Raw genomic sequence first — 21,901 nt, 5'->3', positions numbered from 1 at the left:
TTTTAAGATGAGCAATGAGATGATACCCTACGTATGGTTTTGTACACTGCTTTTTTTCTACAAACACCATATTATGGAGGTCAATTCACGCCAATCAGTATAAGCCCACATAATAATAAAATGGCCTTAAACACTAATGGTCAATTTAGGTATGAAAATCATAAGAACTGTTAATTATAACTGCTGACTCGCTCAGTTCCCCACACTGTGGTAAGTGCTAAACCTGTACTTGCTCATTTAATCCTCATCACAACCTATGAGGAGGAGCTCCTGTTGCCCGACTAACCATCAGGGAACTGAGGCACAGTGATGGCAGTGCTAGCCAGTCACAAGATTAAGATATGAACCGGAGAGGGGCAAGATGGCGGAAGAGTAAGACGCGGAGATCACCTTCCTCCCCGCAGATACATGAGAAATACATCTACACGTGGAACTGCTCCTACAGAACACCCACTGAACGCTGGCAGAAGACGTCAGACCTCCCAAAAGGCAAGAAAATCCCCACGTACTTGGGTAGGGCAAAAGAAAAAAGAAATAACAAAGACAAAAAAATAGGGACGGGACCTGCACCAGTGGGAGGGAGCTGTGAAGGAGGAAAGGTTTCCACACACTAGGAAGCCCCTTCGTGGGCAGAGACTGCGGGTAGCAGAGGCGGGAAGCTTCAGAGCCACGGAGGAGAGCGCAGCCACAGTGGTGCGGAGGGCAAAGCGGAGAGATTCCCGCACAGAGGAGCGGTGCCGACCAGCACTCACCAGCCGGAGAGGCTTGTCTGCTCAGCCGCCGGGGCGGGTGGGGGCTGGGAGCTGGGGCTCGGGCTTCGGTGCTAGCCGGGAGGGAGTCCGGGAAAAAGTCTGCAGCTGCCGAAGAGGCAAGAGACTTTTTCTTGCCTCTTTGTTTCGCGGCGCGCAAGGAGAGGGGATTCAGAGCACCGCCTAAACGAGCTCCAGAGACGGGCGCGAGCCGTGGCTATCAGCGCGGATCCCACAGCAACAGGGACGCAGAGGGAAAAACGGAGAGATTCCCGCACAGAGGCTCGGCGCCGAGCAGCAGTCACCAGCCCGAGAGGCTTGTCTGCTCACCCGCCGGGGCGGGCGGGGGCTGGGAGCTGAGGCGCGGGCTTCAGTCGGATACCAGGGAGAGGACTGGGGTTGGCTGCGTGAACACAGCCTGAAGGGGCTGGCGCACCACAACTAGCCGGGAGGGTGCCTGAGAAAAAGTCTGCAGCTGCCGAAGAGGCAAGAGACTTTTTGTTGCCTCTTTGTTTCGCGGCGTGCAAGGAGAGGGGATTCAGAGCGCCACTTAAACGAACTCCAGAGACGGGCACGAGCCATGGTTATCAGCGCAGACCCCAGAAGGGCATGAGACGCTAGGGCTGCTGCTGCCACCACCAAAAGGCCTGTGGGCGAGCACAGGTCATTCTCCACACCGCCCCTCCCGGGAGCCTGTGCAGCCCGCCACGGCCAGGCTCCCGTGATCTGGGGACAACTTCCCCGGGAGAGCGCACGGCGCGCCTCAGGCTGCTGCAACGTCACGCCGGCTTCTGCTGCCGCAGGGTCGCCCCGCCTCCTCCGTACCGCTCCCTCCCCCCGGCCTGACTGAGCCAGAGCCCCCGAATCAGCTGCTCCTTTAACCCCGTTCTGTCTGGGCGGGGAACAGACGCCCTCAGGCGACCTACATGCAGAGGCGGGTCCAAATCCAAAGCTGAACCCCGGCAGCTGTGCGAACAAAGAAGAGAAAGGGAAATCTCTCCCAGCAGCCTCAGAAGCAGCGGATTAAAGCTCCACAAACAACTTGATGTGCCTGCATCTGTTGAATACCTGAATAGACAACGAATCATCCCAAATTTAGGAGGTGGACTTTGGGAGCAGGATATATTAACTTTTCCCCTTTTCCTTTTTTTGTGAGTGTATATGTGTATGCTTCTGGGTGAGATTTTGTCTGTATAGCTTTGCTCTCACAGTTAGTCCTAGGGTTAGGTCCGTCCGTTTTTTTTTTTTTTTTTTTTTTTTTTTACTTAAAAAAAATTTTTTTCCCTAATAAATGTTTTTCTTAATAATTTTTTCCTTATTTTCTATTTTTAAAAAATTTAAAAAATTTTTTTAATAAGTTTTTTCATATTTTTTATTTTAAAAAATTAAAAAATTTTTTTTCTTAATAACTTTTTTCTTAATATTTTTTTCTTATTTTTAGTATAAAAAATTAATAAATCTATTTTTAAAAATTAAAAAAAAATTTTTTTCTTAATAAATTTCTTAATAATTTTTTTCTTATTTTTTATTATAATTGCTTTATTTTATTTTATTTTATCATCTTTCTTTCTTTCCATTTTTTTCTCCCTTTTATTCTGAGCCGTGTGGATGAAAGGCTCTTGGTGCTCCAGCCAGGCATCAGGGCTGTGCCTCTGAGGTGGGAGAGCCAACTTCAGGACACTGGTCCACAAGAGACCTCCCAGCTCCACGTAATACCAAACGGCGAAAATCTCTCAGAGATCTCCATCTCAACATCAAGACCCAGCTTCACTCAATGACCAGCAAGCTACAGTGCTGGACACCCTATGCCAAACAACTAGCAAGACAGGAACACAGCCCCATCCATTAACAGAGAGGCTGCCTAAAATCATAATAAGGCCACAGACACCCCAAAACACACCACCAGACGTGGACGAGCCCACCAGAAAGACAAAATCCAGCCTCATCCACCAGAACACAGGCACTAGTTCCCTCCACCAGGAAACCTACACAACCCACTGAACCAACCTTAGCCACTGGGGACAGATACCAAAAACAATGGGAACTACGAACCTGTAGCCTGTGAAAAGGAGACCCCAAACACAGTAAGATAAGCAAAATGAGAAGACAGAAAAACACACAGCAGATGAAGGAGCAGGGTCAAAACACACCAGACCTAACAAATGAAGAGGAAATAGGCAGTCTACCTGAAAAAGAATTCAGAATAATGATAGTAAGGATGATCCAAAATCTTGGAAATAGAATAGACAAAATGCAAGAAACATTTAACAAGGATGTAGAAGAACTAAAGAGGAACCAAGCAACAATGAAAAGCACAATAAATGAAATTAAAAATACTCTAGATGGGATCAATAGCAGAATAACTGAGGCAGAAGAACGGATAAGTGACCTGGAAGATAAAATGGTGGAAATAACTACTGCAGACCAGAATAAAGAAAAAAGAATGAAAAGAACTGAGGACAGTCTCAGAGACCTCTGGGACAACATTAAACGCACCAACATTCGAATTATAGGGGTCCCAGAAGAAGAAGAGAAAAAGAAAGGGACTGAGAAAATATTTGAAGAGATTATAGTTGAAAACTTCCCTAATATGGGAAAGGAAATAGTTAATCAAGTCCTGGAAGCACAGAGAGTCCCATACAAGATAAATCCAAGGAGAAACACACCAAGACACATATTAATCAAACTATCAAAGATTAAATATAAAGAAAGCATATTAAAAGCAGCAAGGGAAAAACAACAAATAACACACAAGGGCATCCCCATAAGGTTAACAGCTGATCTTTCAGCAGAAACGCTGCAAGCCAGAAGGGAGTGGCAGGATATACTTAAAGTGATGAAGGAGAAAAACCTACAACCAAGATTACTCTACCCAGCAAGGATGTCATTCAGATTTGATGGAGAAATTAAAACCTTTACAGACAAGCAAAAGCTGAGAGAGTTCAGCACCACCAAACCAGCTTTACAACAAATGCTAAAGGAACTTCTCTAGGCAAGAAACACAAGAGAAGGAAAACACCTACAATAACAAACCCAAAACATTTAAGAAAATGGGAATAGGAACATACATATCGATAATTACCTTAAATGTAAATGGATTAAATGCTCCCACCAAAAGACACAGACTGGCTGAATGGATACAAAAACAAGACCCATATATATGCTGTCTACAAGAGACCCACTTCAGACCTAGAGACACATACAGACTGAAAGTGAGGGGATGGAAAAAGATATTCCATGCAAATGGAAATGAAAAGAAAGCTGGATTAGCAATTCTCATATCAGACAAAATAGACTTTAAAATAAAGACTATTACAAGAGACAAAGAAGGACACTATATAATGATCAAGGGATCGATCCAAGAGGAAGGTATAACAATTGTAAATATTTATGCACCCAACATAGGAGCACCTCAATACATAAGGCAAATACTAACAGCCATAAAAGGGGAAATCGACAGTAACACAATCATAGTAGGGGACTTTAACACCCCACTTTCACCAATGGACAGATCATCCAAAAGGAAAATAAATAAGGAAACACAAGCTTTAAATGATACATTAAGCAAGATGGACTTAATTGATATTTATAGGACATTCCACCCAAAAACAACAGAATACACATTTTTCTCAAGTGTTCATGGAACATTCTCCAGGATAGATCATATCTTGGGTCACAAATCAAGCCTTGGTAAATTTAAAAAAATTGAAATCGTATCAAGTATCTTTTCCGACCACAACGCTATGAGACTAGATATCAATTACAGGAAAAGATCTGTAAAAAATACAAATACGTGGAGGCTACACAATACACTACTTAATAACGAAGTGATCACTGAAGAAATCAAAGGGGAAATCAAAAAATACCTAGAAACAAATGACAATGGAGACACGACAATCCAAAACCTATGGGATGCAGCAAAAGCAGTTCTAAGAGGGAAGTTTATAGCAATACAAGCCTACATCAAGAAACAGGAAACATCTCGAATAAACAACCTAACCTTGCACCTAAAGCAATTAGAGAAAGAAGAACCAAAAAACCCCAAAGCTAGCAGAAGGAAAGAAATCATAAAGATCAGATCAGAAATAAATGAAAAAGAAATGAAGGAAACAATAGCAAAAATCAATGAAACTAAAAGCTGGTTCTTTGAGAAGATAAACAAAATTGATAAACCATTAGCCAGACTCATCAAGAGAAAGAGGGAGAAGACTCAAATTAATAGAATTAGAAATGAAAAAGGAGAAGTAACCACTGACACTGCAGAAATACAAACGATCATGAGAGATTACTACAAGCAACTCTATGCCAATAAAATGGAGAACCTGGAAGAAATGGACAGATTCTTAGAAATGCACAACCTGCCGAGACTGAACCAGGAAGAAATAGAAAATATAAACAGACCAATCACAAGCACTGAAATTGAAACTGTGATTAAAAATCTTCCAACACACAAAAGCCCAGGACCAGATGGCTTCACAGGCGAATTCTATCAAACATTTAGAGAAGAGCTAACACCTATCCTTCTCAAACTCTTCCAAAATATTGCAGAGGGAGGAACACTCCCCAACTCATTCTACGAGGCCACCATCACCCTGATACCAAAACCAGACAAAGATGTCACAAAGAAAGAAAACTACAGGCCAATATCACTGATGAACATAGATGCAAAAATCCTCAACAAAATACTAGCAAACAGAATCCAACAGCACATTAAAAGGATTATACACCATGATCAAGTGGGGTTTATTCCAGGAATGCAAGGATTCTTCAATATACGCAAATCAATCAACGTGATACATCATATTAACAAATTGAAGGATAAAAACCATATGATCATCTCAATAGATGCAGAGAAAGCTTTCGACAAAATTCAACACCCATTTATGATAAAAGTCCTGCAGAAAGTAGGCATAGAGGGAACTTTCCTCAACATAATAAAGGCCGTATATGACAAACCCACAGCCAACATTGTCCTCAATGGTGAAAAACTGAAACCATTTCCACTAAGATCAGGAACAAGACAAGGTTGCCCACTCTCACCACTATTATTCAACATAGTTTTGGAAGTGTTAGCCACAGCAATCAGAGAAGAAAAAGAAATAAAAGGAATCCAAATCGGAAAAGAAGAAGTAAAGCTGTCACTGTTTGCAGATGACATGATACTATACATAGAGAATCCAAAAGATGCTACCAGAAAACTACTAGAGCTAATCAATGAATTTGGTAAAGTAGCAGGATACAAAATTAATGCACAGAAATCTCTTGCATTCCTGTATACTAATGATGAAAAATCTGAAAGTGAAATTAAGAAAACACTCCCGTTTACCATTGCAACGAAAAGAATAAAATATCTAGGAATAAACCTACCTAGGGAGACAAAAGACCTGTATGCAGAAAATTATAGGACACTGATGAAAGAAATTAAAGATGATACAAATAGATGGAGAGATATACCATGTTTTTGGATTGGAAGAATCAACATTGTGAAAATGACTCTGCAATCTACAGATTCAATGCAATCCCTATCAAACTACCACTGGCATTTTTCACAGAACTAGAACAAAAAATTTCACAATTTGTATGGAAACACAAAAGACCCCGAATAGCCAAAGCAATCTTGAGAACGAAAAATGGAGCTGGAGGAATCAGGCTCCCTGACTTCAGACTATATTACAAAGCTACAGTAATTAAGACAGTTTGGTACTGGCACAAAAACAGAAATATAGATCAATGGAACAGGGTAGAAAGCCCAGAGATAAGCCCACGCACATATGGTCACCTTATCTTTGATAAAGGAGGCAAGCATATACAGTGGAGAAAAGACAGCCTCTTCAATAAGTGGTGCTGGGAAAATTGGACAGGTACATGTAAAAGTATGAAATTAGAACACTCCCTGACACCATACACAAAAATAAACTCAAAATGGATTAAAGACCTAAGTGTAAGGCCAGACACTATCAAACTCTTAGAGGAAAACATAGGCAGAACACTCTATGACATAAATCACAGCAAGATCCTTTTTGACCCAGCTCCTAGAGAAATGGAAATAAAAACACAAATAAACAAATGGGACCTAATGAAACTTAAAAGCTTTTGCACAGCAAAGGAAACCATAAACAAGACCAAAAGACAACCCTCAGAATGGGAGAAAATATTTGCAAATGAAGCAACTGACAAAGGATTAATCTCCAAGATTTACAAGCAGCTCATGCAGCTCAATAACAAAAAAACAAACAACCCCATCCAAAAATGGGCAGAAGACCTAAATAGACATTTCTCCAAAGAAGATATACAGATTGCCAACAGACACATGAAAGAATGCTCAACATCATTAATCATTAGAGAAATGCAAATCAAAACTACAATGAGGTATCATCTCACACCGGTCAGAATGGCCATCATCAAAAAATCTAGAAACAATAAATGCTGGAGAGGGTGTGGAGAAAAGGGAACCCTCTTGCACTGTTGGTGGGAATGTAAATTGATACAGCCACTATGGAGAACAGTATGGAGGTTCCTTAAAAAACTAAAAATAGAACTACCATACGACCCAGCAATCCCACTACTTGGCATATACCCTGAGAAAACCATAATTCAGAAAGAGTCATGTACCAAAATATTCATTGCAGCTCTGTTTACGATAGCCAGGACATGGAAGCAACCTAGGTGTCCATCATCGGATGAATGGATAAAGAAGATGTGGCACATATATACAATGGAATATTACTCAGCCATAAAAAGAAATGAAATGGAGGTGTTTGTAATGAGGTGGATGGAGTTAGAGTCTGTCATACAGAGTGAAGTAAGTCAGAAAGAGAAAAAGAAATACAGTATGCTAACACATATATATGGAATCTAAGGGGGAAAAAAAGGTCATGAAGAACCTAGTGGCAAGATGGGAATAAAGACACAGACCTACTAGAGAATGGACTTGAGGATATGGGGAGGGGGAGGGGTGAGATGTGACAGGGTGAGAGAGTGTCATGGACATATATACACTACCAAATGTAAGATAGATAGCTAGTGGGAAGCAGCTGCATAGCACAGGGAGATCAGCTCGGTGCTTTGTGACCACCTAGAGGGGTGGGATAGGGAGGGTGGGAGGGAGGGAGATGCAAGAGGGAAGAGATATGGGAACATATGTATATGTGTAACTGATTCACTGTGTTATAAAGCAGAAGCTAACACACCATTGTAAAGCAATTATACTTCAATAAAGATGTTAAAAAAAAAAAAAGATATGAACCAATTCTGTGTGGCAGCTGAGCCCCACATCTAACTAGTGTACACTAGTGCTTCTTATCTGATAAGACCCTCAACCTTACTGTTCATCAGGGCGCAGCAAAATAAAACTAACATCCCATATTTTTTTCTCAGCTGGGCAAAAGTTTAAACAACAGATCTTAATCAGTGTGGTTTGGAATTTGGAGACCTGTGTCCTGTTATATTGTGGAAGGGGCTCCTCCAACATTCTGTCTCCCTTCCTGTGCCTCAGGGATATTCCCCTACTAAAGTGGATAACTCTCCTGTGCTTGGAGCAGAAAATGTTTATGTTTCTCCAGCCTTTTTAATATTTTGTATAATTGCAAGGGCAATAGGAATTTACTACAGTTAAAAATAGATAACATACAAAGGGAAATAAAATAATAATACCTCAAAGCCCACCATCTGAAGAAAAGCCCTTCTAGGCACTTAGCGCCGAGCCGGCTGAGAGGAAGATGTGTTGGGTGCAGGGCTTGGGCTGCTGCTCTCGCCCCTTCGGTCACCGCCCGTGGAAACCCCTTTTGTAAAGCCTATACAGTTCAGACCCCCGATCAGACCCCCGAGAGTACGTCTCCAACTGCTGCTACAGAGGTTTATTCAAAAGCTTTAGCTGTTTGCCATGGACCACTGGACCTCTCTGACTTTCTGATCAAAGCTCGTGAGCTAAAGGACGATGAACATCAAAGAAGAGTCATACAGTGTTTGCAGGAATTACATGAGGACCTTAAAGGATACCGTATAGAGGCAGAAGGCCTTTTTTTCTAAGGTACAGGGAAAACAATGGTGATGGACATGTTTTATGCTTATGTGGAAATGAAGAGGAAAAAACGGGTTCATTTTCATGGTTTCATGCTAGATGTTCACAAAAGAATACACCGCCTTAAACAGAGTTTGCCAAAAAGGAAACCAGGACTCATGGCTAAATCATACGATCCAATAGCTCCTATAGCTGAAGAAATCAGTGAAGAAGCATGTCTCTTATGTTTTGATGAATTTCAGGTCACGGACATTGCTGATGCCATGATTCTGAAACAGCTTTTTGAAAACCTGTTCAAAAATGGGGTCGTCGGGGATTAACCAAGATGGCGGAGTAGAAGGACGTGCTCTCACTCCCTCTTGCGAGAGCACCAGAATCACAACTGGCTGCTGGACAATCATCGACAGGAAGACACTGGACTTCACCAAGGAGGATACCCCACGTCCAAGGACAGAGGAGAAGCCACAGTGAGACGGTAGGAGGGGCGCAATCAGAGTAAAATCAAATCCCATAACTGCTGGGTGGGTGACTCACAGACTGGCGAGCACTTATACCACAGAAGTCCACCCACTGGAGTGAAAGTTCTGAGCCCCACGTCAGGCTTCCCAACCTGGGGGTCCGGCAACGGGAGGAGGAATTCATGGAGAATCAGACTTTGAAGCCTAGTGGGAATTGATTGCAGGACTTCGACAGGACTGGGGGAAACAGAGAACCCACTCTTGGAGGGCGTACACAAAATAGTGTGTGCATCGGGACCCAGGGGAAGGAGCAGTGACCCTGGGGGAGACTGAACCAGACATAACTGCTGGTGTTGGGGGGTCTCCTGCAGAGGCGGGGGCTGGCTCTGTTTCACCGTGGGGACAAGGACACTGGCAGTGGAGGTTCTGGGAAGTACTCCTTGGCGTGAGCCCTCCCAGAGTCTGCCATTAGCCCCACCAAAGAGCCCGGGTAGGCTCCAGTGTTGGGTTGCCTCAGGCAAAACAACCAACAGGGAGGGAACCCAGCCCCACCCAGCAGCAGTCAAGTGGATTAAAGTTTTACAGAGCTCTGACCGCCACAGCAACAGTCAGCTCTACCCACCTCCAGAGCCTCCCATCAAGCCTCTTAGATAGCCTCAACCACCAGAGGGCAGACAGCAGAAGCAAGAAAAACTACAGTCCTGCAGCCTGTGAAACAGAAACCACATTTACAGAAAGATAGACAAGATGAAAAGGCAGAGGGCTATATACCAGATGAAGGAACAAGAAAAAACCCCAGAAAAACAACTAAATGAAGTGGAGATAGGCAACCTTCCAGAAAAAGAATTCAGAATAGTGATAGTGAAGATGATCCAGGACCTTGGAATAAGAATGGAGGCAAAGATTGAGAAGATGCAAGAAATGATTAACAAAGACCTAGAAGAATTAAAGAACAAACAAACAGAGATGACCAATACAATAACTGAAATGAAAACTACACTAGAAGGAATCAATAGTAGAATAACTGAGGCAGAAGGACGGATAAGTGACCTGGAAGACAGAATGGTGGAATTCACTGCTGTGGAACAGACTAAAGAAAAAAGAATGAAAAGAAATGAAGACAGCCTAAGAGACCTCTGGGACAACATTAAACGCAACAACATTCGCATTATAGGGGTCCCAGAAGGAGAAGAGAGAGAGAAAGTACCAGAGAAAATATTTGAAGAGATTATAGTCGAAAACTTCCCTAACATGGGAAAGGAAATAGCCACCCAAGTCCAGGAAGCGCAGAGAGTCCCATACAGGATAAACCCAAGGAGAAGCACGCCGAGACACATAGTAATCAAAGTGGCAAAAATTAAAGACAAAGAAAAATTATTGAAAGCAGCAAGGGAAAAACGACAAATAACATACAAGGGAACTCCCATAAGGTTAACAGCTGATTTGTCAGCAGAAACTCTACAAGCCAGAAGGGAGTGGCATGATATACTTAAAGTGATGAAAGGGAAGAACCTACAACCAAGATTACTCTACCAGGCAAGGATCTCATTTAGATTTGATGGAGAAATCAAAAGCTTTACAGACAAGCAAAAGCTACGAGAATTCAGCACCACCAAGCCAGCTCTAGAACAAATGTTAAAGGAACTTCTCTAAGTGGGAAACACAAGAGAAGAAAAGGACCTACAAAAACAAACCCAAAACAATTAAGAAAATGGTCATAGGAACATACATATCGATAATTACCTTAAACGTGAATGGATTAAATGCTCCAGCCAAAAGACACAGGCTTGCTGAATGGATACAAAAACAAGACCCATATATATGCTGTCTACAAGAGACCCACTTTAGACCTAGGGACACATACAGACTGAAAGTGAGGGGATGGAAAAAGATATTCCATGCAAATGGAAATCAAAAGAAAGCTGGAGTAGCTATACTCATATCAGATAAAATAGACTTTAAAATAAAGAATGTTACAAGAGACAAGGAAGGACACTACATAATGATCAAGGGATCAATCCAAGAAGAAGATATAACAATTATAAATATATATGCACCCAACATAGGAGCACCTCATTACATAAGGCAATTGCTAACAGCTATAAAAGAGGAAATTGACAGTAACACAATAATAGTGGGGGACTTTAACACCTCACTTACACCAATGGACAGATCATCCAAAATGAAAATAAATAAGGAAACAGAAGCTTTAAATGACACAATAGACCAGATAGATTTAATTGATATTTATAGGACATTCCATCCAAAAACAGCAGATTACACGTTCTTCTCAAGTGCGCACGGAACATTCTCCAGGATAGATCACATCTTGGGTCACAAATCAAGCCTCAGTAAATTTAAGAAAATTGAAATCATATCAAGCATCTTTTCTGACCACAACGCTATGAGATTAGAAATGAATTACAGGGGAAAAAGCATAAAATACACAAACACATGGAAGCTAAACAATACGTTACTAAATAACCAAGAGATTACTGAAGAAATCAAAGAGGAAATCAAAAAATACCTAGAGACAAATGACAATGAAAACACGACAACCCAAAACCTATGGGATGCTGCAAAAGCAGTTCTAAGAGGGAAGTTTATAGCTATACAAGCCTACCTAAAGAAACAAGAAAAGTCTCAAGTAAACAATCTAACCTTACACCTAAAGAAACTAGAGAAAGAAGAACAAACAAAACCCAAAGTTAGCAGAAGGAAAGAAATCATAAAGATCAGAGCAGAAATAAATGAAATAGAAACAAAGAAAACAATAGCAAAGATCAATAAAACTAAAAGCTGGTTCTTTGAGAAGATAAACAAAATTGAAAAGCCATTAGCCAGACTCATCAAGAAAAAGAGGGAGAGGACTCAAATCAATAAAATCAGAAATGAAAAAGGAGAAGTTACAACAGACACCGCAGAAATACAAAGCATCCTAAGAGACTACTACAAGCAACTTTATGCCAATAAAATGGACAACCTGGAAGAAATGGACAAATTCTTAGAAAGGTATAACCTTCCAAGACTGAACCAGGAAGAAGCAGAAAATATGAACAGACCAATCACAAGTAATGAAATTGAAACTGTGATTAAAAATCTTCCAACAAACAAAAGTCCAGGACCAGATGGCTTCACAGGTGAATTCTATCAAACATTTAGAGAAGAGCTAACACCTATCCTTCTCAAACTCTTCCAAAAAATTGCAGAGGAAGGAACACTCCCAAACTCATTCTATGAGGCCACCATCACCCTGATACCAAAACCAGACAAAGACACTACAAAAAAAGAAAATTACAGACCAATATCACTGATGAATATAGATGCAAAAATCCTCAACAAAATACTAGCAAACAGAATCCAACAACACATTAAAAGGATCATACACCACGATCAAGTGGGATTTATCCCAGGGATGCAAGGATTCTTCAGTATACGCAAATCAATCAATGTGATACACCATATTAACAAATTGAAGAATAAAAACCATATGATCATCTCAATAGATGCAGAAAAAGCTTTTGACAAAACTCAACACCCATTTATGATAAAAACTCTCCAGAAAGTAGGCATAGAGGGAACCTACCTCAACATAATAAAGGCCATATATGACAAACCCACAGCAAACATCATTCTCAATGGTGAAAAACTGAAAGCATTTCCTCTAAGATCAGGAACGAGACAAGGATGTCCACTCTCACCACTATTATTCAACATAGTTCTGGAAGTCCTAGCCACGGCAATCAGAGAAGAAAAAGAAATAAAAGGAATCCAAATTGGAAAAGAAGAAGTAAAACTGTCACTGTTTGCAGATGACATGATACTATACATAGAGAATCCTAAAACTGCCACCAGAAAACTGCTAGAGCTAATTAATGAATATGGTAAAGTTGCAGGATACAAAATTAATGCACAGAAATCTCTTGCATTCCTATACACTAATGATGAAAAATCTGAAAGAGAAATTATGGAAACACTCCCATTTACCATTGCAACAAAAAGAATAAAATACCTAGGAATAAACGTACCTAGGGAGACAAAAGACCTGTATGCAGAAAACTATAAGACACTGATGAAAGAAATTAAAGATGATACCAACAGATGGAGAGATATACCATGTTCTTGGATTGGAAGAATCAACATTGTGAAAATGACTATACTACCCAAAGCAATCTACAGATTCAATGCAATCCCTATCAAATTACCAATGGCATTTTTTACGGAGCTAGAAAAAAATCATCTTAAAATTTGTATGGAGACACAAAAGACCCCGAATAGCCAAAGCAGTCTTGAGGGAAAAAAACGGAGCTGGAGGAATCAGACTCCCTGACTTCAGACTATACTACAAAGCTACAGTAATCAAGACAATATGGTACTGGCACAAAAACAGAAACATAGATCAATGGAACAAGATAGAAACCCCAGAGATAAACCCACGCACCTATGGTCAACTAATCTATGACAAAGGAGGCAAAGATATACGATGGAGAAAAGACAGTCTCTTCAATAAGTGGTGCTGGGAAAACTGGACAGCTACATGTAAAAGAATGAAATTAGAATACTACCTAACACCATACACAAAAATAAACTCAAAATGGATTACAGACCTAAATGTAAGACTGGACACTATAAAACTCTTAGAGGAAAACATAGGAAGAACACTCTTTGACATAAATCACAGCAAGATCTTTTTTGATCCACCTCCTAGAGTAATGGAAATAAAAACAAAAATAAACAAATGGGACCTAATGAAACTTCAAAGCTTTTGCACAGCAAAGGAAACCATAAACAAGACGAAAAGACAACCCTCAGAATGGGAGAAAATATTTGCAAACGAATCAACGGACAAAGGATTAATCTCCAAAATATATAAACAGCTCATTCAGCTCAATATTAAAGAAACAAACATCCCAATCCAAAAATGGGCAGAAGACCTAAATAGACATTTCTCCAAAGAAGATATACAGACGGCCAAGAAGCACATGAAGAGATGCTCAACATCACTAATTATTAGAGAAATGCAAATCAAAACTACAATGAGGTATCACCTCACACCAATTAGAATGGGCATCATCAGAAAATCTACAAACAACAAATGCTGGAGAGGGTGTGGAGAAAAGGGAACCCTCTTGCACTGTTGGTGGGAATGTAAATTGATACAGCCACTATGGAGAACAATATGGAGGTTCCTTAAAAAACTAAAAATAGAATTACCATATGACCCAGCAATCCCACTACTGGGCATATACCCAGAGAAAACCGTAATTCAAAAAGACACATGCACCCCAATGTTCATTGCAGCACTATTTACAATAGCCAGGTCATGGAAGCAACCTAAATGCCCATCAACAGATGAATGGATAAAGAAGTTGTGGTACATATATACAATGGAATATTACTCAGCCATAAAAAGGAACGAAATTGAGTCATTTGTTGAGACGTGGATGAATCTAGAGACTGTCATACAGAGTGAAGTAAGTCAGAAAGAGAAAAACAAATATTGTATATTAACGCATGTATGTGGAACCTAGAAAAATGGTACAGATGAGCCGGTTTGCAGGGCAGAAGTTGAGATACAGATGTAGAGAACAGACATATGGACACCAAGGGGGGAAAACTGCGGTGGGGTGGGGATAGTGGTGTGCTGAATTGGGCGATTGGGATTGACATGTATACACTGATGTGTATAAAATTGATGACTAATAAGAACCTGCAGTATAAACAAACAAACAAAACAACTAATACTAAACTTTCATTGGGTTATTTGTATGGAAATATGTTAATATAAATGTTTCAGACATTACATGAAATTTCTAAAAATCTTATATGTTCTGGTATAATGTTATAAGTCATAATCCTAGTTATTACTTTAAAATGTATATCTCAGAAATAACTAATTTTCTTGTCAACTGCATTATTATGAACTTTCATCAAATCTTTAACCGTGGTCTTTTTTAAGTCTTTTGTCATTTACAGACAGTTCTGGGTGTACTCTGATGCTTTTGTAAATATGTTCCTATAAAAGGGTTTCATCTTCAGGAAATTCATGGAAAAGACTCTGACAAGTACAAGTTTCTGGTACCTGACTGTACTGCTGAACTGAATGAATAAGCATTTTTAGAACTCTAATGAAAAACTGATGAGGTCATAAAAGTGCTAACAAAAGATCAAGATGAAAAAAAAATTAATTACATGGGACTGAGTGAACTGATGAGGATGAGTATAATTTTTGTGACTTTCTGGTTGAATTTAAAAAAAGAAAAAAATCCCACAAGAACTCAGAGGCAAAGAATATACAAATCAATTTTCACTGCAAAGTAAAGGAGCTGTTGCAGTGGAGGATTACTGGACTGAATGTCAATATTATGACATAGTATGAGTGTGTTTCATGTTTGGTAATTGCAATCATTGTTGCTTTTGTTGTGGTCATCCATGTACAATGCTTGGTGTCAGTCTATTTATCTCTTGTAAAAATAAAATACAGTGTGTGTGAAAAAAAAAAAAAGTAAAAAAAAAAAAAAATGGGGTCGTCGTTGTGGCAACATCCAACTGGCCACCAGATGATCTCTATAAAAATGGACTCCAAAGAGCTAACTTTGTACCATTCGTAGCTGTCCTGAAGGTCTCTGAGGCAATGAGAGAGTGGAATGCATGTATGTGGGCAATGCTGTATTTCTTTCTGGAATACTGTAATATGGTCCAGCTAGATTATGGGATAGATGATCGGAAAAAGGAACTTCCTGCTGCAGGAGAACTCTACTATCTCACAAGTGAAGCTGATGTGGAGGCTGTCATGGATAAGTTGTTTGATGAGCTGGCTCAGAAACAAAGCGATTTAACTAGACCAAGGACTCTAAAAGTGCAAGGCAGAGAGCTGCGGCTGCATAAAGCCTGTGGAGCCGTTGCCGACTGCACATCTGAAGAGCTATGTGAGAGAGATCCCATCCAGGACACCACATTACCTTTAGTCATCATGCCTCCTTAGATTCCTCTTAGTTGTGACAATTTCTCAGACTTTCCTTCTTTTTGATGACCCTGACAGTTTTGAGGAATACTGGTCAGTTATTTTGTAGACTGTCCCTCAAATGGGATTTGTCTGATGTTTTTCTCATGATTTGACTGGAACTGTGGGCTTTGGGAGGAAGACCACAGAGGTCAAGTGCTATTTTCATCAGATCATATCAAGGGCACATATGATCAATATGACTTAACACTGTTGATGTTAACCTTGATCACACTTGTCTGAGGTAGTGTTTGTCTCCACTGTAAAGTTACTCTTTCCCCCCTCTTTCCATAGTGAACTCTTTGGAAGGAAGTTCTTGCTGAGTTTTCATGTAGCAGCAAAGAAGAAAATCCACAATTATCTAACAAGGCTGTTAAAATACTTTTCCCTTTTCCAACTACATACTTGTGTGAGGCTAGATTTTCTTATATGACTCAACCAAAGCAACGTATAAATATAGTCTGACTGTAGAAGCAGGTATGAGAATTCCACTATCTTCTATTACGCCAGACATTAAAGAGATTTGCCCAAAGTATAAAACAATGCTACTCTTCTTACTATTTTCATTTTAGAAATATAATTATTTTCATAAAAATGTTATTTCTGTTAATTTTATGGGTTGAATATAATGGTTTTATCATTGTTGTTTTAAATAAATTAATAAATATTTTATAAAAAAAGAAAAGAAAAGCCCTTCTAATGTTTTCATCTGCATTATATTCCTCCAGAATTATTCTTTTGCAGGTATTATATATTTATACATGTATGCATACATTTATATATTTACATACAAATCATAAGATCTCATCTTACATTTAATTTTATAACTTATCTCACTGTAGTGGGTTGAATTGTGTGCCCCCCAATATTGCCAAATCGTAACACCCCCATACCTTAGTTGGAAATAGGGTCTTTGCAGATATAATTAAGTTAAAGATCTCAAGAGATGATAGGATTTAGGATGGTCCCTAAACCCAATGACTAATGTCCTTATAAAAGAAAGGAAGGGGGCTTCCCTGGTGGCGCAGTGGTTGAGAATCTGCCTGCCAATGCAGGGGACACGGGTTCGAGCCCTGGTCTGGGAAGATCCCATATGCCGCGGAGCAACTGTGCCCATGAGCCACAATTACTGAGCCTGCGCGTCTGGAGCCTGTGCTCCGCAACAAGAGAGGCCGCGATAGTGAGAGGCCCGCACACCGCGATGAAGAGTGGCCCCCGCTTGCCACAACTAGAGAAAGCCCTCGCACAGAAACGAAGACCCAACACAGCCATAAATAAATAAATTAATTAATTTAAAAAAAAAAAAGAAACGAGGGAGATTTCACACACACAGGGAAGAAGGCCATGTGAAGACAGAGGCAGAGACAGGAGTTATGCTGCCACAAACCAAGGGAAGCCAGGAGCCACCAGAAGCTGGAAGAGGAAAGGATGAATTCTCCTCTGGAAGCTTCAGAGGAAGCTTGGCCCTGCCGACACCTTGATTTCAGATTTCTGGTCTCTAAAACTATGGGATAATGCATTTCTCTTGTTCTAAGCCACGAAGTTCCTGTTAATTAGTAACAGCAGCCCTAGGACACAAACACACTCACTAACCATATACCCCAAATGTCATTGATTGTGAATAAACACCACTCTGTATCCTATTTTTTTGTGTGTGCCTGTGGGGATAGTAATGATAATAAAGGTATATACGAAAAATAAATATGGCTAAAGTTTTTAACTCCTAATGATTTTTACTGTATTGATTCATTTAATGCGCCAGGCACCCCTATGAGGGAGGTGCTGTTGCTCAACCCCATTTTGTAGATGAAAAACTGAGGGACAGAGAGAACCTGGCCTAGGACTACACAGTTAGAGAACAGGAAAGCTTGGGTTTGTACCTCACGCTCCAGAGCCTGGGAAACTGTCAAAGCTTTGTTGTTAAGTAACAGAAGCAGTCTGCATAGCATGTATAATTTAGGAGGTCATTAAGGCAATTTTCATGTATTAACATATTTATACAAATAGCTGGACCTAGTGACCTTGGTGAGAGCACGTTCATTGCAAGATTCAATAGTGCAGTGAGATAAGAGGTTAGTGGGAAGTGAAGAATGTTAACCGGGAATGCAGAAAATGCTTTCTGGAACTTTAATTTTGAAGGACGGGGGAGAAAGGGAGAGAGAAACAGAGACAGACACAGAGAGAGAGAGAGAGAGAGAGAGGGAAACAGAGACAGACAGAGAGAGCGAGAAGGCCTGTGACTGAATGGGGAAAAGAGGTCCAAAGAGGGATTTTTTTTTTACATCTTCAGTTCCTTGAAAGTATAAAAGTTAATATTGCAGGAGTCATGTCATCTCAGATTTAACCTTTGAAAGAATTTCCCCATATTTCCCTCTTATTTCCACTTTAGAGTTAATGGGATGCCTCCAATGAACAGTATGTGTTTTTGAGCTCAATATATATTTAGCTATGAGTAATAGGAAGAATGGATAATCGTGTGTCAAAGGAATGGTAGTAATTTGTGGATTTTTGCCTCTCAGGGAGGCAGCACATGGCTGAAATCCTTGTGTGACATGATCTGAGGACCCCTGCACAGTTGAATGGGAAACAGGTCTAGAATTTTCCTATAAACGTATTAACATGCAGAGCAGTCCAGGAGCAGCAGTTAGGCAAACACCACAGCTTGCTGCCCTGGTGCCACCTCTCACTGAGCTCACCACGTGAGTCAAAGGCAAGTCTGTCTTCCCAGCATGGGGAACTGGATTAGGGTCTTCTCAGAGGCACGATGTTGGGCAGCTCTTAGGAGCTTCTGAGTCTCCCAAGAAACTAGAGATCCTTCTGTCTTTAAAACTTTGAACCCAAGGCATACCAGAGAGAGATTTGCTTCCTTCATAAAGGTATCTATATTCTCATTAGGAGAAACAATGAAAAACACCTTTCCACAGTGCCTGCCTTAGCCCTAAGGCTCAGCCAGCCCCTGCTACTGAGTCTTGACTTTTAAAGAGCCCTCGAAGTCCCACAATATGCCATATACTTTGGGCAGGTTTTCTCATTTTCTCCTTGGGATGGCTGTGTGACAAAAGGATCCTGAGTCCCATTTCATAGACAACAAAGCTCAGGCTCATAGAACCGACAGCACCTCTCCAGATAAGTGGCAGGATTCAAATGAAGTTACATCTCTTGCCCTAAGGAGAGGACACAGAGCAGCCTCCCTTTGAGAAAATGGGCTTCCAAGGCTTGAGAAGTGAGCCTCTTACACTCCCCTGATATTGTGGCCCCATGGGTACTCACCCAAAAATCCCTCTTGACGATGAAGATGATAGTGCACATATGTGTGCACATACATTCTTCACGTTATAAACATTCATTATATTCAATTTTATAGAAGAACAAAGTAGATTTTAAAATTGAATTGACAGTGTGTGTATGTGTGTGTGTGTGTGTGTGTGTTTCTGTATGTCCTATGGCTTGTACACTCCACAATCTTTACCTTCATATCAGACCAGAGCTTGATTCCTATCTCAGATTTAGATATGCCAGAAAAATGGTAGATACAGAGAAATTGCCACCAGCAAGTGAAAAATTCCGGAAAACACTGGCTAAAACCATTAACCCAGAGCCCAAACTTCGTCCTCACTCTCCTTTGCCAGGCTCCCTGGTCGGAGCCTCAGAGCTGCAATCCTGGATCTGGCCAGCAGGTGGCTTCCACCTCCATTTTTCTTTTACAAAGAAAATGAGCACATGACGCCAAGAATAAGATCTTGGAATGTTTTGTTTACTAAGACACTAATTATGTTTGTGAAACTTATATGTATTACTAGAGCAGTCCCATCTGCTGTTGACCCGAAAAGAACATCGAGTTCATTGAGGTATCTCCTTCCCTCCTAAGTGTACGTTGAAGTGTCCACACTGCAGAGGGGGGGTCCCTCCCAGAGAGTAGGGTATTCACCCTCCAACCCCACCCACCCCGTAGAGTCTGTCCAGAACTTTTCCCACTCCTTGTCTGTCATACCCTGTCCATGACACTGGACACAGCCGCCAAGACCCCGCTCTGGAGCCCCATTCTCTCTTCCTCCTCCCACCAGTCCTGCAAAGCCTTTCAACAGCCGACCATTGCCAACACGCTACTGCCACCTGGTATTTCGTCTTCGTATTCAAGACCCGGAGTATATGTTTTTACACTCTCCTTTTACACCTAACAGGTTTTTCAGGCAAAATTAGAATCATTCTGTACATAGGTTCATGGGCTGGGTTTTGAGGAAGAGGATGGTATTTTCTTTGCTCTTTGAATGAACGTCTTTGTAGAGAAGTTTGACAATGGAGGTACGATGGTGCCACCTCGTGACAGTGGACTGAACTGCAGCATGAACATCGCTGAGCCAGAAGGTGGGAGGGAAAGGCCTAAATCCAGAGAGCTTTCTGGAAGTCTGGGTGGAAAAGGGACACACTCCGGGTACAGGGCTACTGAGGTATCTAGACAGAAAGTGCAGCCTCTTTCTATGCTGAGTGGAAAGCTCTATGTGATTTCAACAGAAAGACCATTTTTATTTTTATGTTTTAACAGAAAGATTTTTTTTTATTATTTTTAAAGACCTCTGGATAAAGAGGTATACACCTATATAAGCAAAACTGGATCCCTGTCATTTATGATCATTGTAACCCACCTTGGCACTTCTTGTGACCGTATTTCCATGTAAATGAATTTCTGTGATAACATTTTAAGTTACTTGACAATAAAATTTCACTTATTTTTTTATATTGACCTGTTGTTGCATGATATGGATGCTCCAGAATTCACTTTTCCAGTACTAGTGATGTAAATATAGTTCCTTTACCACGTTTTCTATTACAAACTATAGTGTACTTAACATTCTTGTTCATATACATGCAGGTATCTTAGTAAGCATTTTTATAAGTTCCCGAAGTGTTCTTTCAAAACAATGAAAAAACTATTTTATTTGAACAAACTATTACTGTTTTATATTTCTAACAATACTATATGAAAATTCCTGTTTCTGCACACTTTAGAAATAATGTGAATCGTTGCTAATCTGATAGGCAACAAATCCTCTCTCCTTGTCATCACTATAACTCGTTTTTGCTGCCTGACTAGAATTCCATCCTATGGATGTAACATAATGGATTCTCACTACCTCGTGTCATTTGGAATTCAGTGTTTCTTATATTCCCCATTGTCAAGGCTGTGTGGATGGCATTTAACTGTGCTGAAGGGCACAGTTCAGGATTCATGTGGCTATTTGCACATGAGCTGAACGTGTCCTCTTTGAGCACACATTGCACTCTCTTGTGAGAGTCCTAGGATTCAAAACGCAGCCTGGTCGATGTATGAATATATGTGGTGTGAGTGTGTCAGTGTATGGGTGCATGTGTGTGTGTGCGCACTGACAACCACATTTCCTTCTGTTTCTTTCAACCCCTTCATGGCCTTGCTTCTCATTCGTTCTCCCTTCCTAAATCCAGGCCCAGGAATGAAGGTAGGGAATTATCAGGATGGCAATCCTTATAACCAACTCCTATCGCCATCCTTAACTACGTCCGTCCTGAATGTAATTTGCTTGTTATGGTGGTACAAAAGAAGACCAGGACAACATCATATTTTATTTTTATTTTTTTTTTAATTTTAAACAGCTTTCTTTGGGTAAAATTTACAGGCAATAAAGTTCACACATTT

General features: G+C 40.6%; 1 protein-coding gene across 1 annotated transcript; it reads left to right on the top strand.

Moving 5' to 3' along the window:
• The first annotated feature begins 361 nt into the window (after window positions 1-361).
• LOC133082638 (AFG1-like ATPase) lies at window positions 362-16,212 on the top strand. The gene is given in 3 exon segments (XM_061179308.1): window positions 362-372; window positions 8,438-9,065; window positions 15,745-16,212. Coding segments are annotated over 3 exon segments (1,107 nt in total).
• Window positions 16,213-21,901: the final 5,689 nt, after the last annotated feature.

This window comes from Eubalaena glacialis, chromosome X (assembly GCF_028564815.1).
Source record: "Eubalaena glacialis isolate mEubGla1 chromosome X, mEubGla1.1.hap2.+ XY, whole genome shotgun sequence".
NCBI lineage: Eukaryota > Metazoa > Chordata > Mammalia > Artiodactyla > Balaenidae > Eubalaena > Eubalaena glacialis.
Note: the sequence above shows the minus strand (reverse complement) of the source record. Positions and strands in the feature narration are given on the sequence as shown.